Source organism: Anser cygnoides, chromosome 1 (assembly GCF_040182565.1).
Source record: "Anser cygnoides isolate HZ-2024a breed goose chromosome 1, Taihu_goose_T2T_genome, whole genome shotgun sequence".
Taxonomy (NCBI): Eukaryota; Metazoa; Chordata; class Aves; order Anseriformes; family Anatidae; genus Anser; species Anser cygnoides.
Genome location: NC_089873.1, coordinates 205581102 through 205608827, shown reverse-complemented (window position 1 = coordinate 205608827; position 27726 = coordinate 205581102). Strand labels below are relative to the sequence as shown.

Below are 27726 nucleotides of genomic sequence, written 5' to 3'. Positions count from 1 at the left end.
CATCTCCTCTGCTCCTATTCTCAGTGACTGAAGTTTGGTATTTTTCCTCTACTTTACAGACTTACTCCTACCTTCTCTCCTGTGGCGTCTCACCCACCTTTCTTTAGAGAGAGAAAAGATTTTTTGAATTAATGTATTTTAACAAGCAGGAAAAAAAACCACAGATGTGTAGATTATAATGCTAGACTTCTATTCAGTATTTTATTGTCTTGTACATTTGTAAGATCTAGAGTATCACAAACCCTTTACATTGTCTATGAATATTCATGGGGCTAATAAACACATGGACTCTGGCTGTTTACTTTTCCCTTTCATGTTTGTTTTCCAGTTAGTCTAGCAAACATGTTTACTAGCAGGAATCCATAAGAAAGCCAACAATTTTTTGAAATTATTAAGTTCCATATTAGGGAGCTGATCACAGGAGTAAAATTTAACTTGTCTTGTAAACAGAAACTTATATTCAGTCAGAATTAACTATTCCTGAAAACTGGAATATAAAAGATTCACAATAAACCACTCTTAACTCTTTGCAGGTTAAACTAATATGAGCACATTTTTTGTTGTTGCATAATTGCTGTAGAGCGAATAATTTGGAGATCCTTGTAAGCCATGTGTGGACATATTCAGAAAAAGAAACTAATTAATCAAATAAGTTATTTGCTACCAAATTGCAGCCTGTCCATAGCAGCTTTGAATTTGCTGTTGTTCTTCTCATAAGTTCACATGAACATGTGCCACTGCTTGGAAGATGGTGTACATGGTTGCAGGCCTTGGTAATGTCAATGGCAGTTTTAACAGGACTTGAGCCAGCTCAAAACTTCAAATATAGTATTCTTTTCATTAATCTCTAATTCGATTTATAATGTAACACCATGGAGGAGAGACCAATAAGGAAATCATTTCAATGATGTTAGAGTATTTGTCATATCTGTCCTACTCTGTGGTTCATTTCTACCCCATTACAAAATGGGGAAAACCTTTTTTTAATGATGGTATTTTTTTGATGACTCCACTTTGCTTAATCCCTTGTTTAAGCATATTAATATTTGTAGGATTGTGGACATGTGCGCCATAGCCTACTTGCAATGTGTGTTTAAACATTTGATTACACAATGGACTGGTTTCTTCTGCCTTTCTGTGCTAAAAGTTGCCTTGGTTGGTTGGAGACCCCAGGGGAGAATGTTTATGCAGGGGAGGGGGAAACTCAACCAATACTGAATTTTCTTAGTGTCACTTTCTGCCTCTGCTATGGGACATGTTAGGGCTGAAACGAGCTACAATGATAAGAACTATTACATTAAATTTTTAGGTGAATATTTTCCAACAGTGTTCTGGACAGCTGGGAGGCACAGTCCTGCATGTATGTTGCAGTCAAGGATATGCTTGCTCTAGGCTAATTTATCCACCTGGGGAAAAGAAGTTAACCTATAGAATTGCCATGGTGTTCTAACTAATTCCAGTACCTCAGCTAGCTTATTTATAGCTAGAAAAGATACTAATGCACTACTCCACAGCCTGCAGTATTGATATATGCTGGAGTGTCAAGCCTGAGGTTCATTTTGGCCAAAGCATATTCCTCTTAAAATTTCTATGAAATCAGGCTGCTGGGCCATGGAGAATGTACAGGGGAATGTGAGACTGAGAATATTCTCTCCTTCAAAGGAGACAATAGGGTCCCCTCTCTCTGTCTGCAGTCAGTCATGTATGGGGCCAAGGGCAGTGGGGTGGGTTGGAACCTGGTCCCCAACCCTGTTAGTTTCTGCGACATCAAGGAGAGTCAAGTGGGACAGCTGGGTGCAAGGACCATGGAGAGGGATGGGTGCAGATATGCCACTTTCCCAGTAACTAGTTGCTGTAGGCCATGTCATCTTGTCTTGGAACTAAGCAAATGGAGAAGAAATGGTGTCTCAAAATGTCCTTTCTGGTAAAATGGGAAGAAAACATCAGTCCTATCAAACTGAAGCATAAGCAAGCCATTAGTTTTCCTTGCCTCTAGGAATATTTAGCCCAAAAAAGATAAACAAAGGAGGGTACAGTAAGGGTTGGAGAAAAACCAAACCACGATGGTATTTTTATCTCGTTGCAGTGATTTGACACTGACCCACAGAAACTGATCTCTTTATTTCGTCCCCGTTCGAGGAAAGCTTTGCTGCATTAACTTTGTCAGATCGCAGACTTTCATATCAGATAAAATCGCCATTTGGATTTCCTTTCCCAGGCAGTTTAAGAACCACCATGGTTATCTAGCTGTGGACTGGTGGATATTGCGTTCAAAATGTGTTGCATTGATTACTTGGGTCAAACCCATTCTTTTTATTGCTCGTGACTCCAAAACATACATTAGTACATATCTAGCTTAAACCTTGAGAGACGTCAGATGATCCTGTACGCTGACCTGATGCTTCTGTGTATGCTTAAATCAAAGTTCTAATCATTGGAATTGCTGTCATATTAGCTTATGAAATTGAACTGATTTATTCCGTGAATAGTCTTTACATTGTTATTTGATTTTGATGTCTCTTTCTAGCTTGATAATTTGACTTTTTTTTTTTAAATTATTACTTTATATTTCTTATTTACTCATTGATTTATACAACATCTATTGCAGCTAGAGCTGGGAGCTATCATTATGTATACGGCTTTTTCTTGGGACAATTAAGCGTGGCCTCTGGGAACCATTGCTATTCCATCCGCAGGAGATAGCTTATGAAAATGTCTCTAGGCAGACCAGTTCTGCCTACAGACGTAGATAAATTCAGCCACTTGAAAAGATGACATAAAGACATCTTTTAATTTCCCTTCCCTCTTATACCGGGCACAATCTCAGTAAGACTGAGAAACAAGGAGCCTGAAAGCAGTGGGCCTATCTGAAAAGTACATTGAAGCAACACATTTGCAGACAATGGGTGTTCACTCCTACCACTAGAATCTATGATTTTACTGGTAATCAGCTTCCAGGCAATACCATTGTGTGAAGTCAGAACTGAAAATTTAGAGCTTATATGATCTGATAAAATTGATTCCTTGCATTTATCCCTGTTGTGTTGTCTAAGCATTGGAAGACGGTGGGACATTATATCGCACACCTCCTGAAATACCAAAATACTTGCCATGAGCAATACCAAGTAGATTACATTGCAAAGATCTCATCTGAAATCTACAGAAACGTATTTTAGCTGGCATGAGCAAGAATAATTCAGTTAAACAGCATTGAAAAATTGTGGTGCATGCATTAATTTCAGACAATATACAGATTATTTTAAAAACCTCCCAGTTCCAGAAAAGGAGATTACAGGAAAGATTATTCAGCATTAAGATGAATGACGAGGCTTTTTCTCCTTTTGACATGCAATAAAAAGTAGATATGAAAAAACATTAAGTCAACTAGCACTGGAAAGATACATGCTAAATTAGTATATAGTTAGTTATTAGTTATATTATTAGTTATATAGTCCCAGGTATATAGCATCTACATAATGACTAGATCCCAGATACACAGTAGGATCATTGGGATGTTGTTTTACTAAAGGGAATTGAACATTTCTGGCTTCCAAGAGATAAGAGAAAGCTGCAGCTGTTGGAGAGGACAAGTTTGAATTTCTTTTTTGAAAATTACTGTTTTCACCTAGCAGGCATTGGGTTCCCAAATTGATGTGGTGGCTATTTCAGCCTGTTTTTGATTCATGAACAGTCTTTTTTGTCTCGCCTTTTGAAGACAGAATGATAGGCTGAAAAAGATCCCAAATGACTACCCTTACATATGATCTCTGGTCAATGCTTGGGTTTTAATTTAGTGTTTAACATCCCTTTAGCCAAGTCCAATGCAGACGTGCCCATTTATGTTCCTGCCTGTCAAAAGTGCATTCCTCATGGCTATCCTCTCTTCGTTAGTGAGTTGCTAAGTTCTTTGCTCTGGCAGTTCATCATGGGGTTGGTTATCAGGTTTAAGGCTATCCCAGACAAAGATTCATTTATTTTCTGGTCTATTCTTTTCATGTTCTTTATCTATAAATCTTGGATATTTCCTCTCAAGGTTAGGCTATTTCAGGCTACAGACTGAATATCAAGAGGTGACTCAGCTTTTGCATTACCAGTGGAAAGGAGTTCTTTAAATCCACCATCCGTTTTCGTAGCTATCTGGGAGGAAAGCAAGGGTATGAATCACATTTCCAGGGAATGTGTGTAGAGATGGAATTCAGTTTTGATTAAACTTCCCTGCACATTTAAGGGGCCTTGTTCCTTTGGAGTCATACACCAAAGCAATAGCTTTATAAGCAATGTAGATTGGTTTAGTTTCTATGGGAGTATTTAGTTTACTGAACTTTTGTTGTATTAAGTTAAAACAGTATTGGATTGCAGTTTATCGAGTTACTGATACAGTTCTTTTTGACCTGTTCTGTATCAATAAATATAGCAGTGCTTTCTAATGTAGTTCCCTTAGTTACATTCAGGCTAATTCTAGTGCTCAGCTTGGGCAGGCACTCTTTCAGCAAAATTTTAGGCACCTGTCTGAGAGCAGAGGGAACAGTAAGTCTGCCTTGCCATAACTAAATTTCTGACAAGAACAAGAAGTGAGGCAGACCTGTCAGGACATCCAGAGGGCAACCAACCTGGCTCAGGCATTTCTCACTCTCTAAAAGCAGAAAGAACTCAAGAGATTCCAAAGACATATACAGTCTGCTTACATTAGGTCTCTCTCTTTTCCCTTGTGAATAATGGGGGACCACCAGGAAAAGTCTAACTGCATCGCATCTAGCCATACAGCCCTCCTCTGAAAGTGAAGTGTGTGATCTAAGCAGTCCTGAGTGAGAGACTCAAACACAAGGTGCTCAGGTGAAAAAAGGGCATAATTTTTGCTGCTGCAGCACTACCGTGATGCTGTTGTGGGTCTTGTCTTCAACTACATTTTATGCCTCTTAGAAATAATTAGACAAAGTTCAAGGGAGGATTTAGTCAACGCTTACATGTCTATGTCTGCAAAAGTGAGTTGCAACAGGCTTTTGGGCTAGGCATAGTTACCGTCTTATAAAAATACATGCTTTGAGTATGTGTGAATTCAAAGATGGAGACAACTTTGATGCTAAATCAGGATATACTAATGAATTTAGGCATCTAAATGCTTTAGTAGCCCTCAAAGACTTTGAGAACTAGCACACTGGGTGGCTATTTGAGACTTTAGATGGGTTTTAGGTATCAGGCTATATCCAAGACTATTTGGAATTTGGTAGGTTTGATTTAAACTTGCTTTCACTGTGTTTGTTTTGGTATCATTTGATAATCCTACAATGTCTAAAAGACTTAATCATACTCATGAGCTAATAATACGTAAGACCCTGAGATCTCGTAGGTTAAACATCTTGCTCTTTATCACACTGGTGTATGCTTATAGCAAAGCAGGGAGTTTAAAAAAATCATGAGCTGCAGGCTTTTGCCCAAACAAGTGAATTCCTCCCATGCAAAGGGCAGCAAGCAAATTCTTCTGCACTAAGATTTTTCATATGCAATTTCACTTTTTCTTGTAATTAAAGAATCTTCTTTTAGTAGTTCTTTCTGTGTCCTATTTCTGCAGCTGGACCTTCTGACATGTTACCTACGTAGGGCTGAATTCTGTTTCAGGCATAAAGCTGTCAGAAGCTTCTTCAGAAAATTTGGCTAGAGGGCATAAATTCCCTTCCCCTCTCATGCCCTTCACCTTGAACTTGTTTTGTGTGGAGATTGTGCAGTAGCTGAAAAGAAATATAGTAAAATAAGAAGGAGTAAGGCAGCAAAAGATGTTTCTAATGGGCAAGATGAAGACATTGCAGGCTGCTCAGGCTGCTACATAGCTACCTTTCAGGTCCAGGGCTCAGAGGAACATAAAACCATATACCAAGAAAACATTGACACAATAATTTTGAGTTTATTTGAACAGAGTTGTGAAGAAGAAATTATGTTTTGTTCTAGTGGAAAGTCCAGAGAAATATTAGTAAATGGTATCTCATTGATTTTGGTATCTTACAAAGACTCTAACTAAAATATCAGGCTAAAAGCTTGATCAGGTCGTTTTCTTTTTTTTTTTTCTTTTTTTTTCTTTTTTTTTTCTTTTTTTTTTTTTCTTTTTCTAGAAATATCGGGTGCCAGACCTGAGGCTTATTCAGTATATGCTGGGAGCGTTGTGAGAAAGACCATGTCCCATTCCTAAAATCAAGCAAACTGCTCGTGATAAAAAAGGAAAACACAAATAAATGCATTCACATAGGGAAAAATACTTTGGGAAATGATGTATTTGGTAGAGCATAAAGATTCAATAAGCATGGAGATGCATTTGTTCAGATTACAGAAATCAGATCAGTCTCTAAAAATGACTTTAAACATAAACATCTATTATTTACATTTGGCATCCAAAACTTTCAGTCAGAAGCCTCACATAGCATGTCTTTACTGAAAGGTAAGACGTATGTGCAGTGCAGTTGCTGGACAGCAAGGATTTGGGGTTGTAGGAAGAAGATATTAGAAGATAGATTTAGACTAGACATTAGGAGGCAATTCTTCACTGTATGGGTAGTGAGGCACTGGAACAGGTTGCCAAGAAAAGTTGTGGATGCTCCATCCCTGGAGGTGTTCAAGGCCAGTCTGGATGGGGCCTTGGCCAACCTGATCTAGTGGGTGGCATCCCTGCCTATGGCAGGGGGTTGGAGTTAGATCATCTTTAAGGTCTCTTCCAACTGAAGCCGTTCTATGACTCTATGATCCTGAGAATGCTTACTGGGAACAATACCATAAATACCAGTTCACAGATGAGTAAACTGAGAGGTAGAGCTTTTTACCACACCTCGTAAGCTGAAAGAGAGATCCTGAGAGCTCTGGCCCCCAGTGCAATCTCTGACTGCTGCCAGCTTCCCTTCTAGTACAGAGAAATAACATTCTAATTTACACTGTTTGCTATGCAGTAATGAAATAATGAATAAATGGATCATCCTTGTAGTAGCAGTAGCCAGGAAATGAAAAGTAAATTGTGATCTGTTTTGGTCTCAAATGTTTCCTGGTTCTAATAATACAAAAAAAGGTTTTACCTATTTGAGCTGTTTAGGGTAATATAAAAGCATAGGATGCTTTATGCATAAACTTCAATTTTCATTCTGATTTTAAAAATTAGCATTGAATTTGTTCTCATTATCTAAAAATAAAAATAAAATTCAGAGATAAAGTTAGATAAGATCAATGGTAATAGGAATATGTTGCCATAGACACATCTGTTCAGTATGACATAAGAACACTGCTGCACAAAGAAACCCACTAAAGTTGTATTTCACAATGCCCTGAAATTATGCACTTGTGAAAAATTAATTATAGTTCTTTCACTAAAGCGGTGGTCCTGTGATGTTGATTCTAAAATATTCAACAAGCTATTTCAGTGCAGAGGGCTGTCAAATGGCAGAGCAAACAAATGTATCAAGTATCAATAAATGTTTGAAAATTTTAATTATAGCAAGTGGCCAACATTTCTGAGCTTAGCTTGAGCATAGCTTAATTTTGAGTTTTACAGTTTCATTTATAGCTTCAGAATTTCTGTATCTCTTACAAAAATCTTTCTTGCAAATTGGCATGAAATTCCACTATTTCTAGAAAACACAGGGGGAGAAGCAGAGAACAATGCAAAGCAAAAGTATGAAATAACGGCTTTCTGGTACAGACAGTAAGAACTGGGGAGTTGCAAGCTTTTCCAGATTGTTCCAGTCTTGCCCCTTTTTTTTTATTTTTATTTATTTATTTTTTATTTTTTGGTTTGGATTAGCAAGGGGATACAGCTGGATTTGGGCTAGAAGACCTGGGCTATCATCTAGCCTGACTTCCTGGCCAGAACTCTGCAGAAATCAGCAGGCAACAATCATCTGCCCATTTACTGCATTTTGTGGTTTGGCCTGTTTTTCCAATAGCATTGTGTAGGCCAGCAGCATCCCTTAATAGCAGATTTCCAAAATTGTGTTTAGAGAGATATATTTTTATCATTAAAAATAGTAAACATATGCATTCACATAAACATATCCCTTGTCAAACATTAAATTTAATTCTCATTACCTTATTAAATCACAGGTTTTGTGAAGGACCAAGAATCATCAAAGGTGGGGAGATGAACTACATTCCTGTGTTGGTTTGGTGGAGGATGGAAAAAAGCCCTTCCTATGGTGTATGTTTATTTTATTTATTTATTTCACTTATTTCTTTCTCCTCAGACTTAGATTAAAAGAAATAAAAATCCACAGCTCTATCACATCTCTCCAGCTCACAAGAGACTAGCTCAAATGCCTTCTTCTATTTTCTAGACGTGAGTCACTTCTCACAACAAATCCTCCTATCCTCCTCTCTTATGATAAGAGAAAAATCCGTTCATAGTCCAGCTTGACTTGTCTTTCTGAGTCACTAACAAACAACTCTTGGTGACCTTTCCTCAATTCTGATGGATAAACGCAAACTGAAGTATCTCCTGCCCACCTGCCCTTCAAATGTACATCTATTAGAGACCTACACAATGTATCTATCACTGAAATCAGGACCAAACTCCCTGAAATTCCAAGCAATCTCCATTGGTTTATATACTTTCCATGATTTTTGTAATGTTTATGGGAGTACACTTCCCATAGGAACCAAATTAGGAAACCATGCTTGGGTTGAAGGTACCGAAGAACTATGAGGGCTGATTTCTTATAGCTGAGTTTTACATACAAACTCAATAGCACAGCATGTGCATTAACATTCATTTTATATGTTCAAGAACATGAATAAAATTAATTGAAATTAATAAGGTGGTTTTTAGTGTTGGCTTCAGTAGAGGTAATTTTTCACTCAGCATATATCATACTTTATTTTATTTATTCTTTGGCCCAGATTCTCGTATTTTATAGGACTGTAGATCTTTATGACCCTGCTGGAATGAAAAAGGTTGCTCATGGTATGACTGACAGTAGACTCTAGCTACTGACAGTAGACTCTAGCTTTGTTTTCCTGAGAGATTTGATGTTTATTTTTTTGTTAATATGCGAAATGGGGCATGCTTTGGGTCAAGGGGAGTGCTATTTGTAAAACTATTTAACTGAAGGATTAAGGGAACAAAAAATTTTCCTCTTAGATAAATATGGCTCATGTCAATTGATATTCTGCTGTCAGCACGCATGTCTTATTCAGTCTTGTCCTCCATGCAAAAGAGATATTGACCCTGTGTACTACATTTAGAGAATAATTTTGCAAATAGATACAATAACAAAATGTTTGTAGACAGCCTCATAGCCAGAAAGATTGCCTGAGCCTCTAGCTTTTATAAATGGTTACAGAGAAACAGTGCAAAAGTCAGTTAGCTTGTGAAATGCAATCAGATTATAGCAGTAATTTGCATTTTATAAGATATTTCAACTGGAGACATTCTCTGAATTTATCTGATCTTCACTTCATGTGACACAGGGGAATATTGAAGTGAGAAGAGGACATCTCTGGAAGAAATGTGTAAGGCCTGGTATTTTAGAAGTACACCTCTAACTGCTTAGAAATAGAATCTATTAAATAGTATCAGTGCAAAAAATTTCTTTAACTGTTTGGAAATAATATTATTGCTTAGATAATATCAATCAGTGTAAAAGTTTTTCTTCTGGCATGCAACATATTGAAAATACTGAAAATCATTTTCTATGATATAAAAAGTTGAATCATTTTGACTTAGTAGACTCATTTTGCATAGTGAAATGCATTAGTTCTGTGTCATCATTTACATTTGCTTTACAATATTAAACTAGTATTACATATTAATATTCTACATAGTATTGTTTATATAGTCCTTTTTTTTTTTTTCCAAAATCTCCACAACTCAAGTCATTGAAGAATTTGGTGTCCAGAAAACAATAGTCATACCTTGTCCCTGGCATCCAAAGTAATGTGTTTCCTTGAACCTAGAATAACAATAGCGGCAGTAGTGGGTCAATCAGTACTTGTTGTCACTGGACAGTGTAAATATATACATATAAAAATATAATATATATATATATATATAAGTTATAAAGCTTTTTTCATGAGTCCAGCAGTTGGAAACTGCTGAGACAGGTCTTCTCAGCATCTGTTTGCAGGAACAGCAGCATAGATGTACAAAACAACAGTGGCTTCAAACCCATATTGTCTGATTAACTGGACGTGATTTAGCAGATGTAGATACTTGCTGCTGAGGAATAATTTTGTTTTAGGAATCTTGCTTGATCTCACAGGGAAAGAAGATATCATTCACCTTATTTTAGCAATTTAGAAATAATATTGCAATTGGTGTGTAGGAGGGATAGGGGGATGTAGCAGAGAGGGGGGAAGGAAGAAGATTGATCTCTTCTTATTATGCTTGTATGTGGAAATTAACCTCTTATTGGTTCCAAAAGGTTGACTGCTATTTTGTATTTAGATGTATGTATATATGTGCATATATGTGTGTGTGTATATATATATATCTCAGTATAAATTCCCCAGTTTTCAGTGGTGCCTAAGTTTTAAAGCTCATTCTGAGTGCTTAGTGGAGATGAGTAAAATTGCATCACACCTACTGTAAGACACCAGCAACAGCAGAGTGGCATCAGTTTATAAGTGACAGAAGGCAATGGAGAATAAAATCTTTTTCTCATGGCACTAGTGTTCCTGGACACAAGAGTTCAACAGGGCAGTGCAATTAACAGCCATCAGTGGTGGTGGTAGAGTAATGAACAGAAAGGACACAGGTGAAAGTGCTGTTTTTGAGAAAGACGAACACCTTTAGAATTTTCTTTAGTTAATTTGTGTTTAAAAAAATGAAACAGGTCTGTAGGGATTACTGGAAGGGAAATAAAGCTGAAAATATTTTGACTTGACAGGTAAAAGAGGAGCTGAGGTAAGAAATGAAATCATTGGTAAAAATCTACAGGAAAAGTCTCAATCAGTCATGGTAGTTTTTTTTGCTGATGCCATTGTTCCTGCCAGGATAATTTTGTCTTAGTCTGAGGATTATTTCCAGAGGAAAAAGTATCTAGGTTGGCAAGGTGTCTTCAAATGTTGGAGTCACAGCTCCCAGATGAGATACATATATAGCATGCATCACCGGCTTTCACAGAGGTAGGTTGCTGACAGGCATTTTTGTAATATTAGGTGTACAGTTATACATAGGTAATATGGATATCCGATTTAAACATACTTGGATTCTGTACACTAATTTGCAAACTGTATTTGTGAAAGCTCTGATTAGCACGGCAACCATATATTTCCACCTGCAGAAGCACATTATTTTGATTTATTAGCCTGTATCTCAAAGTGGTTTCTCTCCAAGAGGTGTTTTATCCTCCTTAATTTTTGTAATATACTTATTTTAAATACCATTTTATCTTCCAAAGAAAGAAAACTATTGGTTAGATTATTAGAGTTGCCTATCTATTTTTTATTTAGCCCAATAATATGCTTTTAGCTCATAAGGGTTCTGGAAATATCTTGAACCTTGATTTGAAATCATTAAAATTTAGAAAATGTTACAAAAGCCTTCTAAATAGTTTCACTAAATAATTATACTTCGTGTTAAAATGCTATGCAGATTTTAAATAACTTTTTAAGAACTGGTTAAATTTAAACATATTTTCAAAATAAGATATTTATCTTATTGATCAGATTTCTAGGTGAGGTTTATTAACATATTAAGCTAATAAAAGCTATCAGTTGACTGAAGAGGAATAGAGCATGGCTGATGAATTTCCGTCATTGTACTCTCCAGGTATTGTAAAATCTAGCACTTTCCTTGTGTAATGGAAATACTGGCTATGCCAATAAAACCCAAACCTGTGTTTTCATGAAAACATAGGTTACTTCCACTGTTACTAAATTTTATATCATATTTCTCAATCTAACAATAAGTTCCCTTTTAATATTTTCCTCTGCTAAAATCACAGTACAGAAAAGAAAATCCTAGGTGTTTTGACACATACAGGTCTTTATCAAGTACAATACAAAATCAAGTTGTTCTTATACAAATTTACAATAAGAGCTTTATTTATTTATTTATTTTCATACAAAAACACTACAGCGATTTCCTAGATGAAAATTGTTGGAGGTTTATTTTTAAGTACTGTAATAAATGCTGTTGAACTTTGGAGGTTCATTCCTCCTTCATTCATGCTGTTACCATGGAAATATGGATTTTATGCTTAAATGAATTAGCTTAGTTCATAAATTATAGTTAATAAATAATAAAAGTAAAACATTAATTCATAATTGGGGAGCGATGGTAAACTATGAAAAGATAGACTTTTTCCCTAAGTTTCATTTTCTCCAAGTTTTCTAAACAATCATGATAAATGATGTTTATTTTTATGGGAAAAAAAAAAAAAGTGTAGACCTCTAATCATCTGGGCTTTTCACCTTGTCCTTAGCTTTTCAAGCCTGGGTCTCTCAATGTAGGTGATCATAGAGTCAGGTCTTCTCACTCAGCTGGGTAGGATGGGTAGGATTAAATAAACCTGGTCCAGACGTTACAGGTACAACAGAGGAAAAATCTTATAACCATAGAATATCCTGAGTTGGAAGGGACCCTCTGGGATCATCTTGGATCTGAGTCCAACCCCTGTCTCCACACAAGACCACCCCAAAATCAGACCCTATGTCTGAGAGCGTTGTCCAAATACTTGAACTCCAGCAGGCTCGGTGCCATGACCACTGCCCTGGGGAGCCTGTCCCAGTGCCCAACCACCCTGTCAGTGAAGAACCTTTTCCTAACACCCATCCTGATCCTCCCCTGTCCCAGCTCCATGCCGTTCCCTTGGGTCCTATCGCTGTCCCGAGAGAGCAGAGCTCAGCACCTGCCCCTTGGGCTTTGAGTAACCCAAGATGTTTTGTGAAGATCAGTCCAATTCCTTATTTCTGAACCTCTGTTTTTTCTTGCAGTATTCAGTTTTAGGGTCATTGGAAGCAATGACCTTTCCTGAGAAATTCAGTCAGAGAGAGAAGGCTCACCAGACTGGGCCATTCTTCGCTTAATTTTATTTATTATTTAGCCATATACTTTCTTCAGTTCTGCTTATTATAAATGGTTTTATGGCTTGTTTTGAAATAGTAACCACAAAGGCTTGGTTCATAAAATATGTATAAATTTAATATTGAGAAGGAAGAGTTTCTGAGTAAATTATATGTTTTTCTCATATCTACCATCAAAACCTTCCTGTATGCAACCACAAAGGACAGAAAGCATAAAGCTGGGACATTATGGAGAAAAGTATTAAATGCTCAAGAATGAGACAATTGTATTAACAAGATTGTGCAGGAAAAAGGAAATAGAACGTTTTCAGGAAAGCTGTGGCTTCAGTTAAATCAGCCCAGGGGAAGGTCTTTGCTGTTTACTGGCCTGGAAGTGAGGAAGAACATTTGACTCAGCAACTTTTCCATCAGAATGCAAGGGTGCCAGAGAGATGTTTACAATACTGACGATGAAAGTTTGCAAATAATCCATTCAGCCTTTTTTGTTTCTCTTTCTGTAGATTTTAGGATTTGCTGAGCTCAAACTGCTGATTTAGTTCTTCTGTCTGTTACATTTTACTAAACATTACTGTTGCATTTATAAGGGAAAGCCTAAGCAAACCTTCTTGCCAATTGTGGCTTTTGGTCCACATTCTCCATTCTGCATTTGTTTCCAGGTGCCTCATAGACTTAATCCACTCTTTGGGAGTCAGCTGTGTTTTTCCATTTAGAAACCATAGATCCTACAGCACCCTAGACCTGCAGTCTGTAATAATGCTTTCTTCACTATCCCACCCTCAGACATGGAGATTTTCAGTGTCATGAACTTCTGTAGCTGTGGAAAACCACATTTTCATGACTATTTAAAATCTCAGAAATGGTGAAATGAGTAAAATCCTTCCAGTTTAAAACTCATGTGCTGAAATCAGATGTGTTCAGCCAATGCAGGACTGGAGTGCTGTATGGGTGGTATCACTGCAGTGCGCAAAGGCAGGGTGTGATGGAGCATGACTGTAGCCATAGTGCCATGACTGCACAAGCCAGTACCTCCAGCAACACTGCAAAAAGATGTAGAATTGCACCCATGGATGATGAAAGTCAGTGACTTAGAGGACAGGACTGTCATTTCTCCCTCTTCCTCTGTCCATTCGGAGAACAACACACCATCTTCTTCAGTCCGTAACCCCTCTCTTTTCTGGGTTTTCTGCTTTCCCTTTATTTCCCTGATGTGATCATCAGAGGGTGATCATAAAGTCTGTCTTTATTCAGCAAGATCTTTAAAAACAATTTATAACATTTACCCACAAATATGCTACTTAAGTGAAGCGAGGCACTTTGCACTATGGTGGAGCAAACGCTGGAGAGCATTGCTTTCTTCACTGAATTTTTAGTCTGTTGGTTTTATTGTTCCTCTTCTTTAAAATATCACCTCTTCCATGATGCTTGGGAAAAAAATTGAAAACGGTCTAGGCTGTAGAGGATGAAAATATTACATGGTTTCATTGTTTTCCTATGAGGTTTTCCATGTACTGCCTGCTTTGTCATGCTTTGGATAGTGGAGGTCCTTGGCCACAGCTTCGAGATGCAACAGCAATAGATCATTTCTACTGCTACTGCTGCTGTTGCTGCTGCTGCTGCTGCTGCTACTACTACTACTACTACTACTAGCTCCTATTACTCTTCTTCTGGGCAGTGATAGTGATGTTTCACTCTGCTGCAGTTGTCAGAGGAGCCAGTGGGGTGACTGCAGCAGAAGGCCTGTCCCTACCTCACTCCTCAGAAGCAGTTTGCCCTCAGGGCCTCCTGAGATCCAGGTCCAGCACAGGCCCTCTGCTCGCTTTGAACCCCCACAGACAACCAGTATTTCCTTGCAAATGCTTCCTTTCACCCTTCTTTGGCACAGGAGGATAAAGTATGCAGAAACTTCACAGTTCAAGATAAAAGCTTCAGTGGTTTCCGTCATCTAAGAATATTCAGGTCACGAGTTGTGTGTCTTTTAAAGAGGGTCCGTAATGTGGCTTTTTTTGGACTACTGTCTCTCTACGGTTTTCAGGCCTAACCTAGATTTTTTTTTTTTTTATTTTTTACTTTTTAATGGAGTAACCTCTTTCATCCATGGGGTTCTTCCCTGTGGTCTCACTTTTAAAGAGGCCCTGAGCACTCGAAATGCTCTGCTATTTTTGGCATGTCTGGCAGACTCAGGCAAAGCTTTTTCCTCGCTCATTGTTGTCACCTGTATATCAAGGACAGCAAATACCACCAATATTTGATGCTTTTGAGTAGCTATTAGTCATAATAAAATGTTGTATGTTTCTTTATGAGAACGCTGCCTTTAAAAATTAGACTGCTGCAATAAGAAATGTTTTGGCAGAGGTGAAGAAACCCTGCAGGGATCTGCTTGTGCAGATTACCTGAAGTAGCCCCTGCTAAATGTGTTAAGTTGGTCTGCTATCAAAGTAATACCTTGCTGGCTTGTACAGAGGTTTCAATTTTCCATCAAATTCTCAAATGTCCCACAGTTATTATAGGAGGCATGGCTGGGAGTCTTCCCGTTTCACTGGCACAGTGTTATGAGGGTCAGGGTCTGTAATTTCCTAGATAACTTTTCCTCACAGACACTCAGGAGTCATGGGATTTCCTGAGTGAAGACTTTGGGACACCATTACTTCTTGTTTTCCTAAATATATCTGATGTCTTTTATACAGGTTATCGCTTGGGAGTCATATAGTTACACATCTCTGCTTTCTTTTTGTAAGATCCCTATTTTCCTCACATTGGGTTTGTTTGCTTAAATACAAAAACATTAACTTTTTAGGATCATGAAGTAGAAAGTTATTTCAGAGACTCTGCTGACTGAAACCTTGTGTAATTCCTTTGGCAGAAAAGAGACTTGAATTTGATTTTCATATGCAGCTACATGCTTGCCTGAGCCTTGCCTCGCTGTTCAGGACTGTGCATCTATTCATCTTTGCTTTTTGAATTTCATTTCTCCAGTGGATCACAATTCCCCAAGATATGTGATATTTTTTCGATGACTTAGATGCTAAATTTTAATTGTTAATGTACTGTACTGAAAAATAAACTATGATCTGCTTCCCTTTCTCTTCACTTGAAGACTGACAGAAAAAAAAAAAAAAGCATCAATTAATTCTCCCATGCTTTTGCTGAGCAATGGGTTACTATGTTTTAGCTTATTGGATAAATATTGCTGCAGCCAGAGTCTGAATTATCATAACTTTGGGATACCCTGGTTTTATGAACTATAGTATCTAGACCCTGGTTTAATTACTAATAGAAGTTGCAAAATTAGATTTAAGAAGAGGGTTCATCTTTTTTGTTCTGGAAGTCATTGCTTGTGTCAAAGATGGTTGTGATTACTAATTACTTAATTTGTATGACAGATGGAGCTGGGGATCAAATTAAGTAGCTGTCTTAGGACACATTATAGAGCAGTATCTAGCTTTAAACACGACTGCCTTTTTCATTCCTAAAAAAAGGCACAAACAATGACAGGCTAAAAATAGCTGTTCACTTGGAGTTGACGACAGTTTCTGAGAGCTCGTCTTTAGGAAGATGTTGGAAAAAACCCTGCCGTCTCTCCCCTCCCCCTGGTTTTCTTTAAATGCATGCCCTTCTCTTTAAGCTTCTTCACCTCATTGCCCACAGAAAGATACCCACTGACTTTGATAGGACTTCTGTATTTCTGCAGGTTTCTGGGGGTTTACATAAAGCATTATTTAAAGAAATCCTAAAAGTCACTGCAGATATTTCTATTAAGTTATGCTTATCCTACACAAACTGCTCTATGCTGATGGAGAAGGAGGTAGTAAAGCCTTTTCCACTCTTTGCCTCCCACAGTATCTGCTGCAGTGAAAAAAAGCAGAGGTTCTTTTTGGATTTTATTCCTGAAGGCTGCTTCATAACTCAGTATGAATATCGGTGGTTCCTGGTGCTGTAAACAAAGAGTTGAGTCTTTGACTTTCTGTTCCTGCAGTCTAGTAAACAATCAGTTAATTTGTAGCATCCCAGCGGTTAACAGGAGTAAAAGAAGTGGTTTGATCTTATTTTTGTGCATGTGAATTAAAGCTTTGCCTTCTGGCTAGGTTCTGAGTTCCCTCCTTCTGGAAGATATTTGAGCATTTTAAATTCAGAATATGTAGTTACAAATGTGAGGGCACATCCTTCTCCAGGATTTTCCTGCTTTGATTTTATTTTTTTTCTCTGTGCTTCTAATCCCAGCAAGAAAGCAAGCAGTTTGAAACCTATGTCCAGTGTTTTAGCTAGGAGCACAATGCAATACAGGATCTTTAGAAGTAGTCCACTGCATTTTTATTAAATGGGAGTGAAGAAGTAGGTGGGACTTTTTATTTAAAAATAGATTAGCACAGGGGACTGAACTTGCATTTGAGGAAACGTTAATAAGCCAGCCAGCCATTGTCCTTAATCAGAGACTGTATTTGTAAGTAGAACATGTTGAATCTGTCATGATTGATGACGTTGTCTTTGTTAAAAGGGATGCTGCATCTTTAACAAGACCAGACAGAAACAGTGCAGAATCTACAGTAAATTTGAGAATTGGCAGACAAACCTTTCTTCATTTTCTATGTATAACGTTTGTAAAATATTGAAAAGAAAAACATCAAAGCCAGGGGGAAATATAAGTAACTCGCTGCTTACATTTTAATTCCTCACCTTTCCCCTCTGGGTGAGTTCCCCCTCCTTTTTCCCCCCTGAATTTAAAATGCTGGAAGGAAAAGCAACTGAGGTCCAAGTTTCAGACGCTGAATTCTCTGCTAATTGAAATTACTGGGCATATTGCTATATATAGTCGATGAAGAGATATGTAGCTTTCACTCAGTGCCTTCAAGACATGTCTTTCTGTAGTCAGAAAAACAGAGATCAATGCATTTTCAAACTGACAGAGGGAACGGATGCTCCTTAGTAGCACATGCTCGGGATCGTGTGTGTACCGTTTGTGCAGAGCAGAGACGCTGAATACTGGTCCATATGCTCCCTGTTTACTGCAATGTTTTTTGCATGTTACTGTGCACTCCGGACTAATGTGAAGGTAAGAGGAGACGAGACAACAATTTGGCAGGAATGTACATGTAAAACCAGCTGCAGAAAATGTCTACCTTGTGTTGCTGAGGACTTTGGAATTGCTAGCTGAACAGGCATATTATTACAGGTGGTTGTAGAGGCTTTGTTTTATCGTTGTCTGTGTTGCTAAAGCATAGGAGCATGTTTTAATTTTGCAGCATAGTGACCTTCAGTTTTTAACTGCTTGCAACTCAGGTTCTAGGCTTGTATGATCTGATAAATATGTTTTGTTACTGTCCAGGTAGGCCAGAGACAAGAAGCCAAAGGCTGTTTGTGCAAAGCTACATTGCTTAATATAGGATAAGAATTCCTATACTCTTGTCCCCCATTCATCTTCCAAGTGATGCTGCTTGCATGCTTTCTTGTTGATTACTTGTCTGAAAATCGGGGTCTTGCTGCTGTGTCTGCTTTTGGCTTTGTGTCCTGATTTGTTTCTCACTTGAAACAAAATGCCTACAAACAAATTATAAGCAATATCCTAAGAAATAAACAAGATATTATTATTGGAAAGTGTTACAGAAAAATGCCAGCTGGCAGCACTGGTCTCGCAGTAACTATTAACCAGTGTTTGTCACTCATGTCAACGTTTGCTTGCTCTGTTAATTAATGTCAGAACTTCAATATAAGTTGCTGGATGTATTACCTTCTCTGCAAGTAGGACAATATTAGCAGACAGGATCATTGGCATTGAATAGAGCTCTAAGCCAAGTTGTGGGCCAGCTGTGGGAATCCAGTTGCATAATTTAGATGAATTACAGTCCTCAGTCAACATATTGGGGAGGTACTTTCGGCATTCTGGCTCTTTCAAGTTCAGATGAGTGTGTCTGTCTGAGAAGGAAAGCGCTGGCAAATGATGGCTAAACTGTTTTACCTGGAGAATACTTGTAAAGGATATTTTGTTTTTAAACTGCTTTATGCATGCCTCTGAATTAAAGTGAGTTTTCTGTATTTGCACTTGGTTTGATAATAATGAACTTTGTATTTACTTATTAGGTGAAAATAATTTAATTGCTATTTGATTACAAAGTATTTTTCTTTAGAAGCTCACATTCTAAGAATCTGGTCCTATGTATGTGGTCGAAGTCTGTACTGCTGGTTGCTGTACTGAATTGCTAAGCTTTCACGTTATTACTTTCTAATTAACTTTTTCAATTCACTTTTTGTGTCTCTTCTGAGGAGGAAGGTGAAAAAGATATTTTTTTTGAATATTTGGATAGCAAGCCAAGAAATACAGGTTAAAACTTTTAATGCTGCTGCCTTGTTAAAAATACAGCTGTTGTCCTTTCCTTATGCTTTCCCTATAATGTTTTTGGCAGGTTAGTAAATCATACCCACATTATAAGCCCTGTGTTCTGTGCAGTAAATTGTCAATAAAGAAATGTTTTGAGACCAACCATTCTTTATTGTTCATTTCGTCCCCCAGCCTGCAGTACTGTGCTGAAGGTGTTCTACTGAAGTGGGTCTGTTGTTGAGCATTGATTTCTCAGTCTAAATAAGAATAGGTACAGGAGAAATTTCAACATGACTCTTTTTACTGTAATTTCCAAGAGATACCTTATCAGTAAGTACCACAGCAACTGTTAGGATTCTCATGGGTTTAACTTCTGAAATGTTTTTGCTTTCATTCATAAACACAGAAAAAAAAGTGAAAGATTTGTACTAGCCCAAGTCTGATGATTGTTTGGATAAGATAGCTTTAATTTGTTGGGACCTTAGGTGTTAAATGTCTCTGGAATAGTTGTTTGAGATACAATATCAACATACTGACTGTTGTTTACATGATGTTGTTCTAAGGACATTGTCCTCAGTTGTTCTAATTTCATCTAACCCATTTGTTTTCAATGTATACATTGGTCATCTACTTTCCAAGATATGCACCGGGGTATAATAACATAGAAAAACTGCATAAAGTTTGCACATCCCTGGAGGAATTGCCCAAGTATGGCAATGCCACTGACATCTTCAGCAATTCCTAAATTATTTTTTCTGACATGAAAAATTACTTATTAAATAGGAGTTTATTGAAAGGTGCTCCCCATGCCTGGTTAGTCTAAAATGTATTACATAGTGTTTCTGAAGAACTCTGTTGCTTTTAACTTGGTTGGCACTAACATAAGCCTCAGCTTTATGGGTGGCCAAAATAAATGAAATACATTATAAAACATCTGCTTTGAGTTTTGTATTTTTCCCCTTTTAAATGGGTGGAAAAATCTTAGTAGTTCTCAAATATTTTAGTCTTTAAGTCATAAGATAGAATTAAACTATAAGTACAGGCTGTAACAGGAAATAGATTCGCTTGCCCTGGAAAGTGAAAAAGAAAAGCAATTGGGTCTGTTTCTGATGGCAGCTGCAGTTTATGGCTTTAGAGAAAGCAGATTTTTCAAGTTCAAGGTAGGACTCTTGCTTCTTCATTGCCAGTCTATCTGAAACTGCCTGTGTGAAGTTGGTTGGCATATGCAGACTTATAAAAAGAAGTCTACCCCATGCATTCTTAATCAAAGTCTATTTTTACAGTTAACTAAAGAATATTACAGACCACGAACACGTACCTGCCTGTGTGAATAACTGCTTTTCCCTGCCTGAGCAGAAGCAAAGTCAGTGGTTTTAAAAGAGAGAAAGATATCTGAGAAGTTATGAGCAAAATATCTTTCTCTATCAGAATTTCTCCAGACCTACACTTTAAAAATGAAATTCAGCTTGTTTTTTTTTAAAAGAAAATAATCTAACTACTGCTTATCATTGCCTGTTTATGAGAGACAATATTATTAAAATACTGTATTTTTAACTCATCTCTTTCTTGCTCTCACATATACACAATTTTGTACCTCAGTGGAAGTTAGCATAAATAAACGCAGAAGTCAGTGAATTATAATCTAAAGGCAATGCCTCCAAGATCAGAAGTGCTCTTGTATAAATGTGCAGTGTGCCCGAAAAAGTGATCTCCCACTATCTGCGGCAGTTAAATATGTTGTGGTATTTTCCGTGAGACTGAGTCTCAGGAGCGGATTGTGGCAGGGGGCTGTCCAGTGTCAAATGTTTGAAGTTGCAATTGTGCTCACTGTGTATTGAAAATACTTTCTGTATTCAAATGCAAATGATTTTAGTGGTTGCCATTAAAAACTTTTGGTTCTTGGCACAGATAAGTATTTCAAATTCTCCCAGTATTAGCAGTTTTTCTTGTAAAAATATGGGAAACGTTGCAAATATTTAGGTTGCACAGCCTGAGACAAACTTTAAAAACTTTTATTGGCCAGGGTCTTGTTTTTCTTGAAGGTCTGAAAGAGTTTTTCCTTTCCCTTCCCTTTATGAACTGTATGTGTAGTTCTGACGGATTTTATTGTGAATCTGGGCTGCTATTTCTGGCTGGCAGTTTGAGGGTCTTACTGGAGGCACAGCTGGTGCTTCTGGGAATTTGGGAAGAAGAGCTGATTTCTTTCATTTGTACTTTAACATGGGACTTGATGTGAGCACTCATTCTCAGCAACAGTCAGCACTGGCTTTGGGGCCATCAGAGCTAAGTGTAAGGATCGTGTGGGTTTTGTTATGAATTCAGATCCATGCCCTTTGAAGTGTCAAAGGTTTCCCAGGTTAGTTCAGCAGGAGTTTAAGGCTGTCTTCATATTAGCGGGTATACTTGGCACCTTACCGAACTGAGCTCCTGCCTGAACACTGGGTTAACTAAGCACCTTTCTTTGTTCTGACTGCAAACTTTGGGTCACAGTGGTGGTGACAGAAGTATTCTATATACATTCCTCTGTATTCCCTCCATACATTCCCCAGCCTATGCTTCAGCTAAAAGATCATGCTAGCCTGTCAAATTGTAATCATGATACAATTTATAGCTGAAATTTTGACCTATGAATTGTCACTTTTTGAGGATCTCAGATGATGGAGAGGACCTGTTGAGGGGGGAAATGATGTATGGCCAGGGCCCATGGAGGATGCTGGAATCTGGTGTCGTTTAATCCTTTAGCTTTCTCTGTTCGTCCTCTTGTCCTGCCTGTGTTTCAAAACCATAAGTTATTATCTTAACTGAGCAGCTTCCAGTTGCAATGTTATCTTGTGGGTTAATAACGGCAGAAGAATCATAGTAATAAATAACAGTGTTTCATTGCCAAAAGCCATAAAGCACTGCAAAAACCAACTGAGCTACCAACTTCTATGTTTTTACACACAGCTGTAATTTCTTCTTAATACCTAATCTAAATCTACTAGAAAAGGGTAGATTTTGATTAGATATTAGGAAAAATTCTTCACTCAGAGGGAGGTGAGGCAGTGGAACAGGTTGCTCAGAGAAGCTGTGGATGCCCCAACCCTGGCAGTGTTCAAGGCCAGGCTGGATGGGGCTTTGAGCAACCTGGTCTGGTGGGAAGTGTCCCTGCCCATGGCAGGGGGGTTGAACTGGAGGGGCTTTAAGGTCCCTTCCAGCCCAAACTATCCTGTTATTATATGATTCTGTGAATTCTCCCTCTCTCCTAGTATATACTAATGATTTTTCCACATAATTGTGTGTATCACATATATCACCACCTGTTCCAAGACTTGTTCTGTTCTTCCAAAGGAAGTCGTGATTCTATGATTCTATGATTCTATGATTCATTGATTCTATGAAAAGAGTTTCTGAATGTTTCAGACTTGGACCTGTATTGCCAAACCATGTTCTTCTGTAGACTTATGGTATTTGCAAATGGGGGGTGAAGTCTGGCATTTATAAAGAAATCAAAGAGATTTGGACTCACAGCTCTCACAGACTTCCAGACATGGTCCCTGTTTTCTTATGCATATTTTCCTCCTTTAAGTCTTCTACCACACACCATCCTCTAGCACCTCTCTATTAAGTGAAGAACAGTTCAGAAGTCACATGAATGGCTTTGATGTAATATTTTAAAAGAAATAAACAAAAAAGACTGGCTTCTCACTTTCTCTAATTTAATTAAAAATTTACTCTTCAACTGTTCTACTCAGGGGAAGTTTTTATTTGAGTTTATTCCTTTTTGTAAGTCCGATAAAGTCTGACACAGTCTGACTCGCTGTACTCATACCAGCATAGTTATAACGATAAATCAAGTGGCAGGTCAGAACATGGTTCCTCTAGTACTGTAAGACACCAAGACAAAATGTAGGTTAGTACTAGAAAGCAAATAAATTTGGTGTGGAATTTCTACCCTAAGAGATTTGACGTGAAGAATAGGATAATCTTATGTAGGTTGTGAATATTAGTTGAATTTCTTTAATGTATCTTGTTGTCTGATTATAAAATGTTTGCCTAGACTATAAAATAAGCAAGACCGTGAACTTTATAAGGGATTTGTCTAACACCTGTGGGATATGGCCATGAGAGGTAAAACAACTGAGCTGTTTGTATTGCTGTTATCCTTTTAATAAATAAAATCAGAATTTTAGTGGAGAGAGAACTCATTGCAAAAACAGGGGTTACTGATCTCTTGGACAAGCTCCTACAAAGAAAGCTCTCTCAAAATTACAACAGTAATAACACTGCAGCATTTCTTTCTTTTGGTAGCTTGCTGTACCTGTTACTAAAATATACTGCTACTGCCCACACTTATGGGCAGGAAGATAAAGTTCTCATTTATGGCCTAGTTTTTGCAATCACACCAGTGATGTTAATAGGAGATCTGAATCAAGTCTCACACAGTTCAAACAGTAGTTCTTTCCGCTTAAGAAATGCATAATTTGAATCCTTAAGATTGATTTTTCAACTTCTGAAATCAACCTTGCCCAGATTTGTAAGCATTTGTAATGCCTAAGTATGTACTTTACCTCTCCACCCAGCTGCAAGTGTTGATTTACAGTACATGGTCATAACAAGTAATAGATGAAAGCAGTAATTAGAATAAATTAATAACACAGCAGCAGCTCTGGTTTTCTGGATATAGTAAGATTGGAACTATACTTAACCTATATGCCAGAATAATATTCCCTGAAAGGCCATTATAAATGGGTGAATTGGTACAGAGATGCTAAGATGATGAACACAGTATAAGGAATTAAATCCACTGCTATGACAGAATTCTTTATGAACATTAAGCAAATACGAATGTTACGCTATAGGGATATGGGGTACTTTTCTAAATTTAGAAGAGTTGGTCACAAAAATATTGGCTGGAAGATACAGAAGCTGGGCACTCTTCATTCTTCATTCAGAAATTTCTGGATACATGCTAGTACCAATAATATTATTTCAGTTCTATTTTGTATCTCCCATTTTAATGTGGGCTCATTAGAGCTTATCTGATGTGCTATTCTTATCAGAGATATATAATTGGCCTTTTTGTTAAGGGAGAATTGAAAAGATCTAGGAATGTAAGCGTATTTAAATTTGTTGCGTTTTTAATATATGCAACTAACTAGAATATAATATCATGTCTCTATTTGACAATTTTATGTTTATATAAAAGTGATGAAAAGTGAAATACTGTGCTGTTAAATCACCACTGATAGGCTTGCCCTGGGTACTAAAGATGCCAGTGCCTCTTCGATTTTTATGAGATTGCAGAGAAATTAGATCAACAATCTTGACAACAATGCTGCATACAAAATGTTGGACTCAGGCAAAAGTAAGGTTTTCTTTTTCTTGGGAAACTCTGTGACTGCTATCACCGTGATGGGGAGAATTGCAGAATTAATCAATGATGGATGGAGCTGATAATAGCTAACAACAATTAAAGGTTGCCCAACAATGTCTCATGGTTAGCTTCTATCAACATACGCTTCTAACTTCATCTTCCCTCTGTCCCATTTGCTCACGCTAAGTTGGATAAAGATATCCTGGGTTCTGTGGTTGAATAAGTGTTGCATTTTCCAGGGCTAGTCTTCACAGGTGTGTCCTCTCTTACCGCTACAGTATATGGGGCAGTATATGTATTTTGGACATGCTGAGCTGTGTTCCTATCCAGTCCCCCATGTTTTTGGCACAGGGTGAATGTATGAAATGATTGTACCTGCTCTGGGAGGAGGAAATCCTACTATCTTCTTTCCATGCTATCCTTACAGACAACAAGAGACAAGGAAAGTGTCTTTTGGATGTAGAGATGCCAAAATCAAAAAGAATTGCTACTTTTTCAGTTGTGGACACACACTGGTGAAATGAACTCTGGAGCACATTCAAGCAGTCTACATTCCACCTGTGTCCCAGTGCCAAAATAATGAGTGATAACTATGGATTAATGACTAATACAGGAACTCCATAATGACAACATTAAAAAATTACTAAAAGCGTAGCCATCTCTGTTTTCTCAGGGGTGGCTGATTTTTCCTTTGTGTCTCCAGAGAGATCTGAGTGTAAGTGAGTGAAACAGTATAAATTCTCCTGATAACTGTACAGCTTCCAGAGTTCTTCTGGAAAGACAAGTAGAATAAAATCTGAAATCCACAAAAACAAATCAAAGAAACCTGAGCACAAGCATTTTTTCATTTTTGTCTCATCTTCACCAAAGCAGTAAAACCCTCAAATTTCAAATTGAAATCTCTAAAGAGAAGTAATTGGAAAGGCTTGCCTTCCTTTGATGGCACAGAGGATCATTAAAACCTTAGGAAAGGCGTATTAACTGTAGGAGTAAAACTCCAAAAAGCATTTTCGTCCAAGTTGCAGGACAGATGAAGAAAAATATGATAGTTACTTCACACATATCTGCAGATATTTTGGACAGGATTTTCAGCCTGATCCAGATTTGTTTTCAAAACTTTGGTTTTCATTTGCAAACAAAAATAAGTGGCCAAGTTTTCAAGTGAGACAGAACAATCATAATTAATCTGGTCTGATAGCGCAGACTGCAATACTATCATGAATTGTTTCAAGGATACATCTGTTGGCACCTGCCATACCTTTTAGAAAAAAAAAAAAAAAGAAAGAAAAAAAAAAGAAAAAAAAAAAAGGAAAGTATCTGTTGTGTAATTTCTGATGAGGAAGAAGCTTTCACAAGTGTATTATTCCAGGGCTTAATCAGTCATTTGCAGATGTATGACATACTTTTAGTCTGAATTAATCTAGTCTCAGCTTCCGGCTTTTGGGTCACTTTCATTTTTTTGCTACATTTTAAACCACTGGACTGAAGTCCACTGGACTGAAGCATCCACTGCAAAGGCTTGTTCCCCCCATTTGCTCTAGACTGTGGTGAAGGCATCACCTAATCATCTTTTTGACTAAGTAAATTAACGGTGCTCCTGGCACCTTTTACTACAAAGAATGATTGCCAGCACTCTCACCCCTCACCTGACTTGTCTTTTGACTTGCCTTTGAGGTCTTTTTGAGCTGTCTCCAGTTTCACAGCAGGCTTTTTGATCTGTGCATGCCACATGTGCAGCTTCAGAACAGTTGCAGCCCTATGCAGAGGTAATAAATGTCCCAGCTCTCACTAAAGATACCTGTGTGTATGTCCAGGGTTACATCAAGTCCTTCAACCACATTGTTGCACTGGGAGTTCCCGTTCTGGCCTCTATCTACCAGAGTTCCCATCTGCCTAATAGCAGACCCTGCCTCTCTGAAAAGTTTCTGTGAGGAAGGTTTGCTTTCTTTATTCCTAGACTTAGGACTTTATTGCTGTCTGTATTAAAGAATACATTGATCAGTAGCGGTGACCTGTTCTCTGCACCATTTACCGCACTACCTTTTTTCTGTCATTGCTGTCTGATCAGTAATTCTCCCCGACTGATCAACATTTAAAAAGCATAAGGCCAGCACCAGTCCCTGAGGAGCCCACTAGACAAAGCTGATGAACTGCCCTGTTTGCAATTACAATCTGAATCCTGTCAGTTAGACACTTTTTAATCCATTTAAAGTGCTATTTTGATTTTGTTTTTAATAAAATGTCATGCAGCACCATGTCAAATGATTTACAGAAGTCTAAGTATATTATATCAATATTGTTACCATTGTCACCCAAATTTGTAATCCCATCCGAGAACAGATAGCATGTTAGTTAGTTTGACAGGATCTGTTTTCCATTAACCTGCCATTACATATATTTCTTTCCTTCGGATCTTTGCTAATATATATTTTATCAGCAATTTCATGTTAATTCCCTGTAAAAAAAAAAGAAAAAAAAGGCGTAAATAGCATAATAGAAATTCCAAGGAATGAATCTCTTAAACCCAGTCCTTTATGTCCCTGTTTAAAAATTTGTCTGAGCACTAAGCAAAAGTCAGGAACTCTTTTGAAATGTTGATCTTGCAAAACAAGGATCTCCCAGATAAAATGGAAAAGTGAAGAGGTAAATTATGATGAAAACAAAGCTTGTGTGGAAGAGGTGGTTTGTTTTATGGGACCTTGTCCAGTGGTTGAAACAGTGGAAGCACTTTTAGGTGCATGCTGCCCTTTTGCTTCACTTATATCCTTAGATTATCATAGCTATGGTCAAGGTTAGTAACTCAGTGACTAGACATTATATGAGGCATAATTTTATTAGAAATAAAATCACATTACATAGGTCCTTTAGAAAAGGAAAATGTTAAGACTTTGAAAGATTATTTCATTTCTGCTAGAAGACTCATGAAGAAAAAAAACTGAATTCTTGGGAAGAAGTTGTTAGAGAGCTCATCAGTGCTTTCATATACTTCTCTCCCTGTGCACATTTCACAGAATCACAGTGTGGTTGAGATTGGAAGGCACGTCTGGGTCCATCTGGTCCAGCCCCT

At 37.6% G+C, this 27726-nt stretch overlaps 2 protein-coding genes across 25 annotated transcripts in view; one reads left to right on the top strand and one right to left on the bottom strand.

Annotated features, from left to right (window-relative positions):
* Positions 1-27726, top strand: part of DLG2 (discs large MAGUK scaffold protein 2) — a 1043894-nt gene that overhangs the window by 243997 nt on the left and 772171 nt on the right. For 2 of the 24 annotated variants that reach the window (XM_048080937.2, XM_048080935.2), the window contains one exon: positions 8074-8167. The exons of 20 other annotated variants lie outside the window; for them this stretch is intronic. In XM_048080937.2, coding sequence (XP_047936894.1) covers positions 8074-8167 — 94 coding nt within the window. Of the gene's footprint in view, positions 1-8073; positions 8168-16359; positions 18041-27726 lie in introns of those variants that run through there. 2 more of the 24 variants (XM_013187341.3, XM_013187344.3) reach the window with 2 other exon arrangements.
* LOC106039878 (transmembrane protein 126A) overlaps positions 1-27726 on the bottom strand; it is a 308882-nt gene that overhangs the window by 251333 nt on the left and 29823 nt on the right. The gene's annotated exons all lie outside the window — the stretch shown is intronic.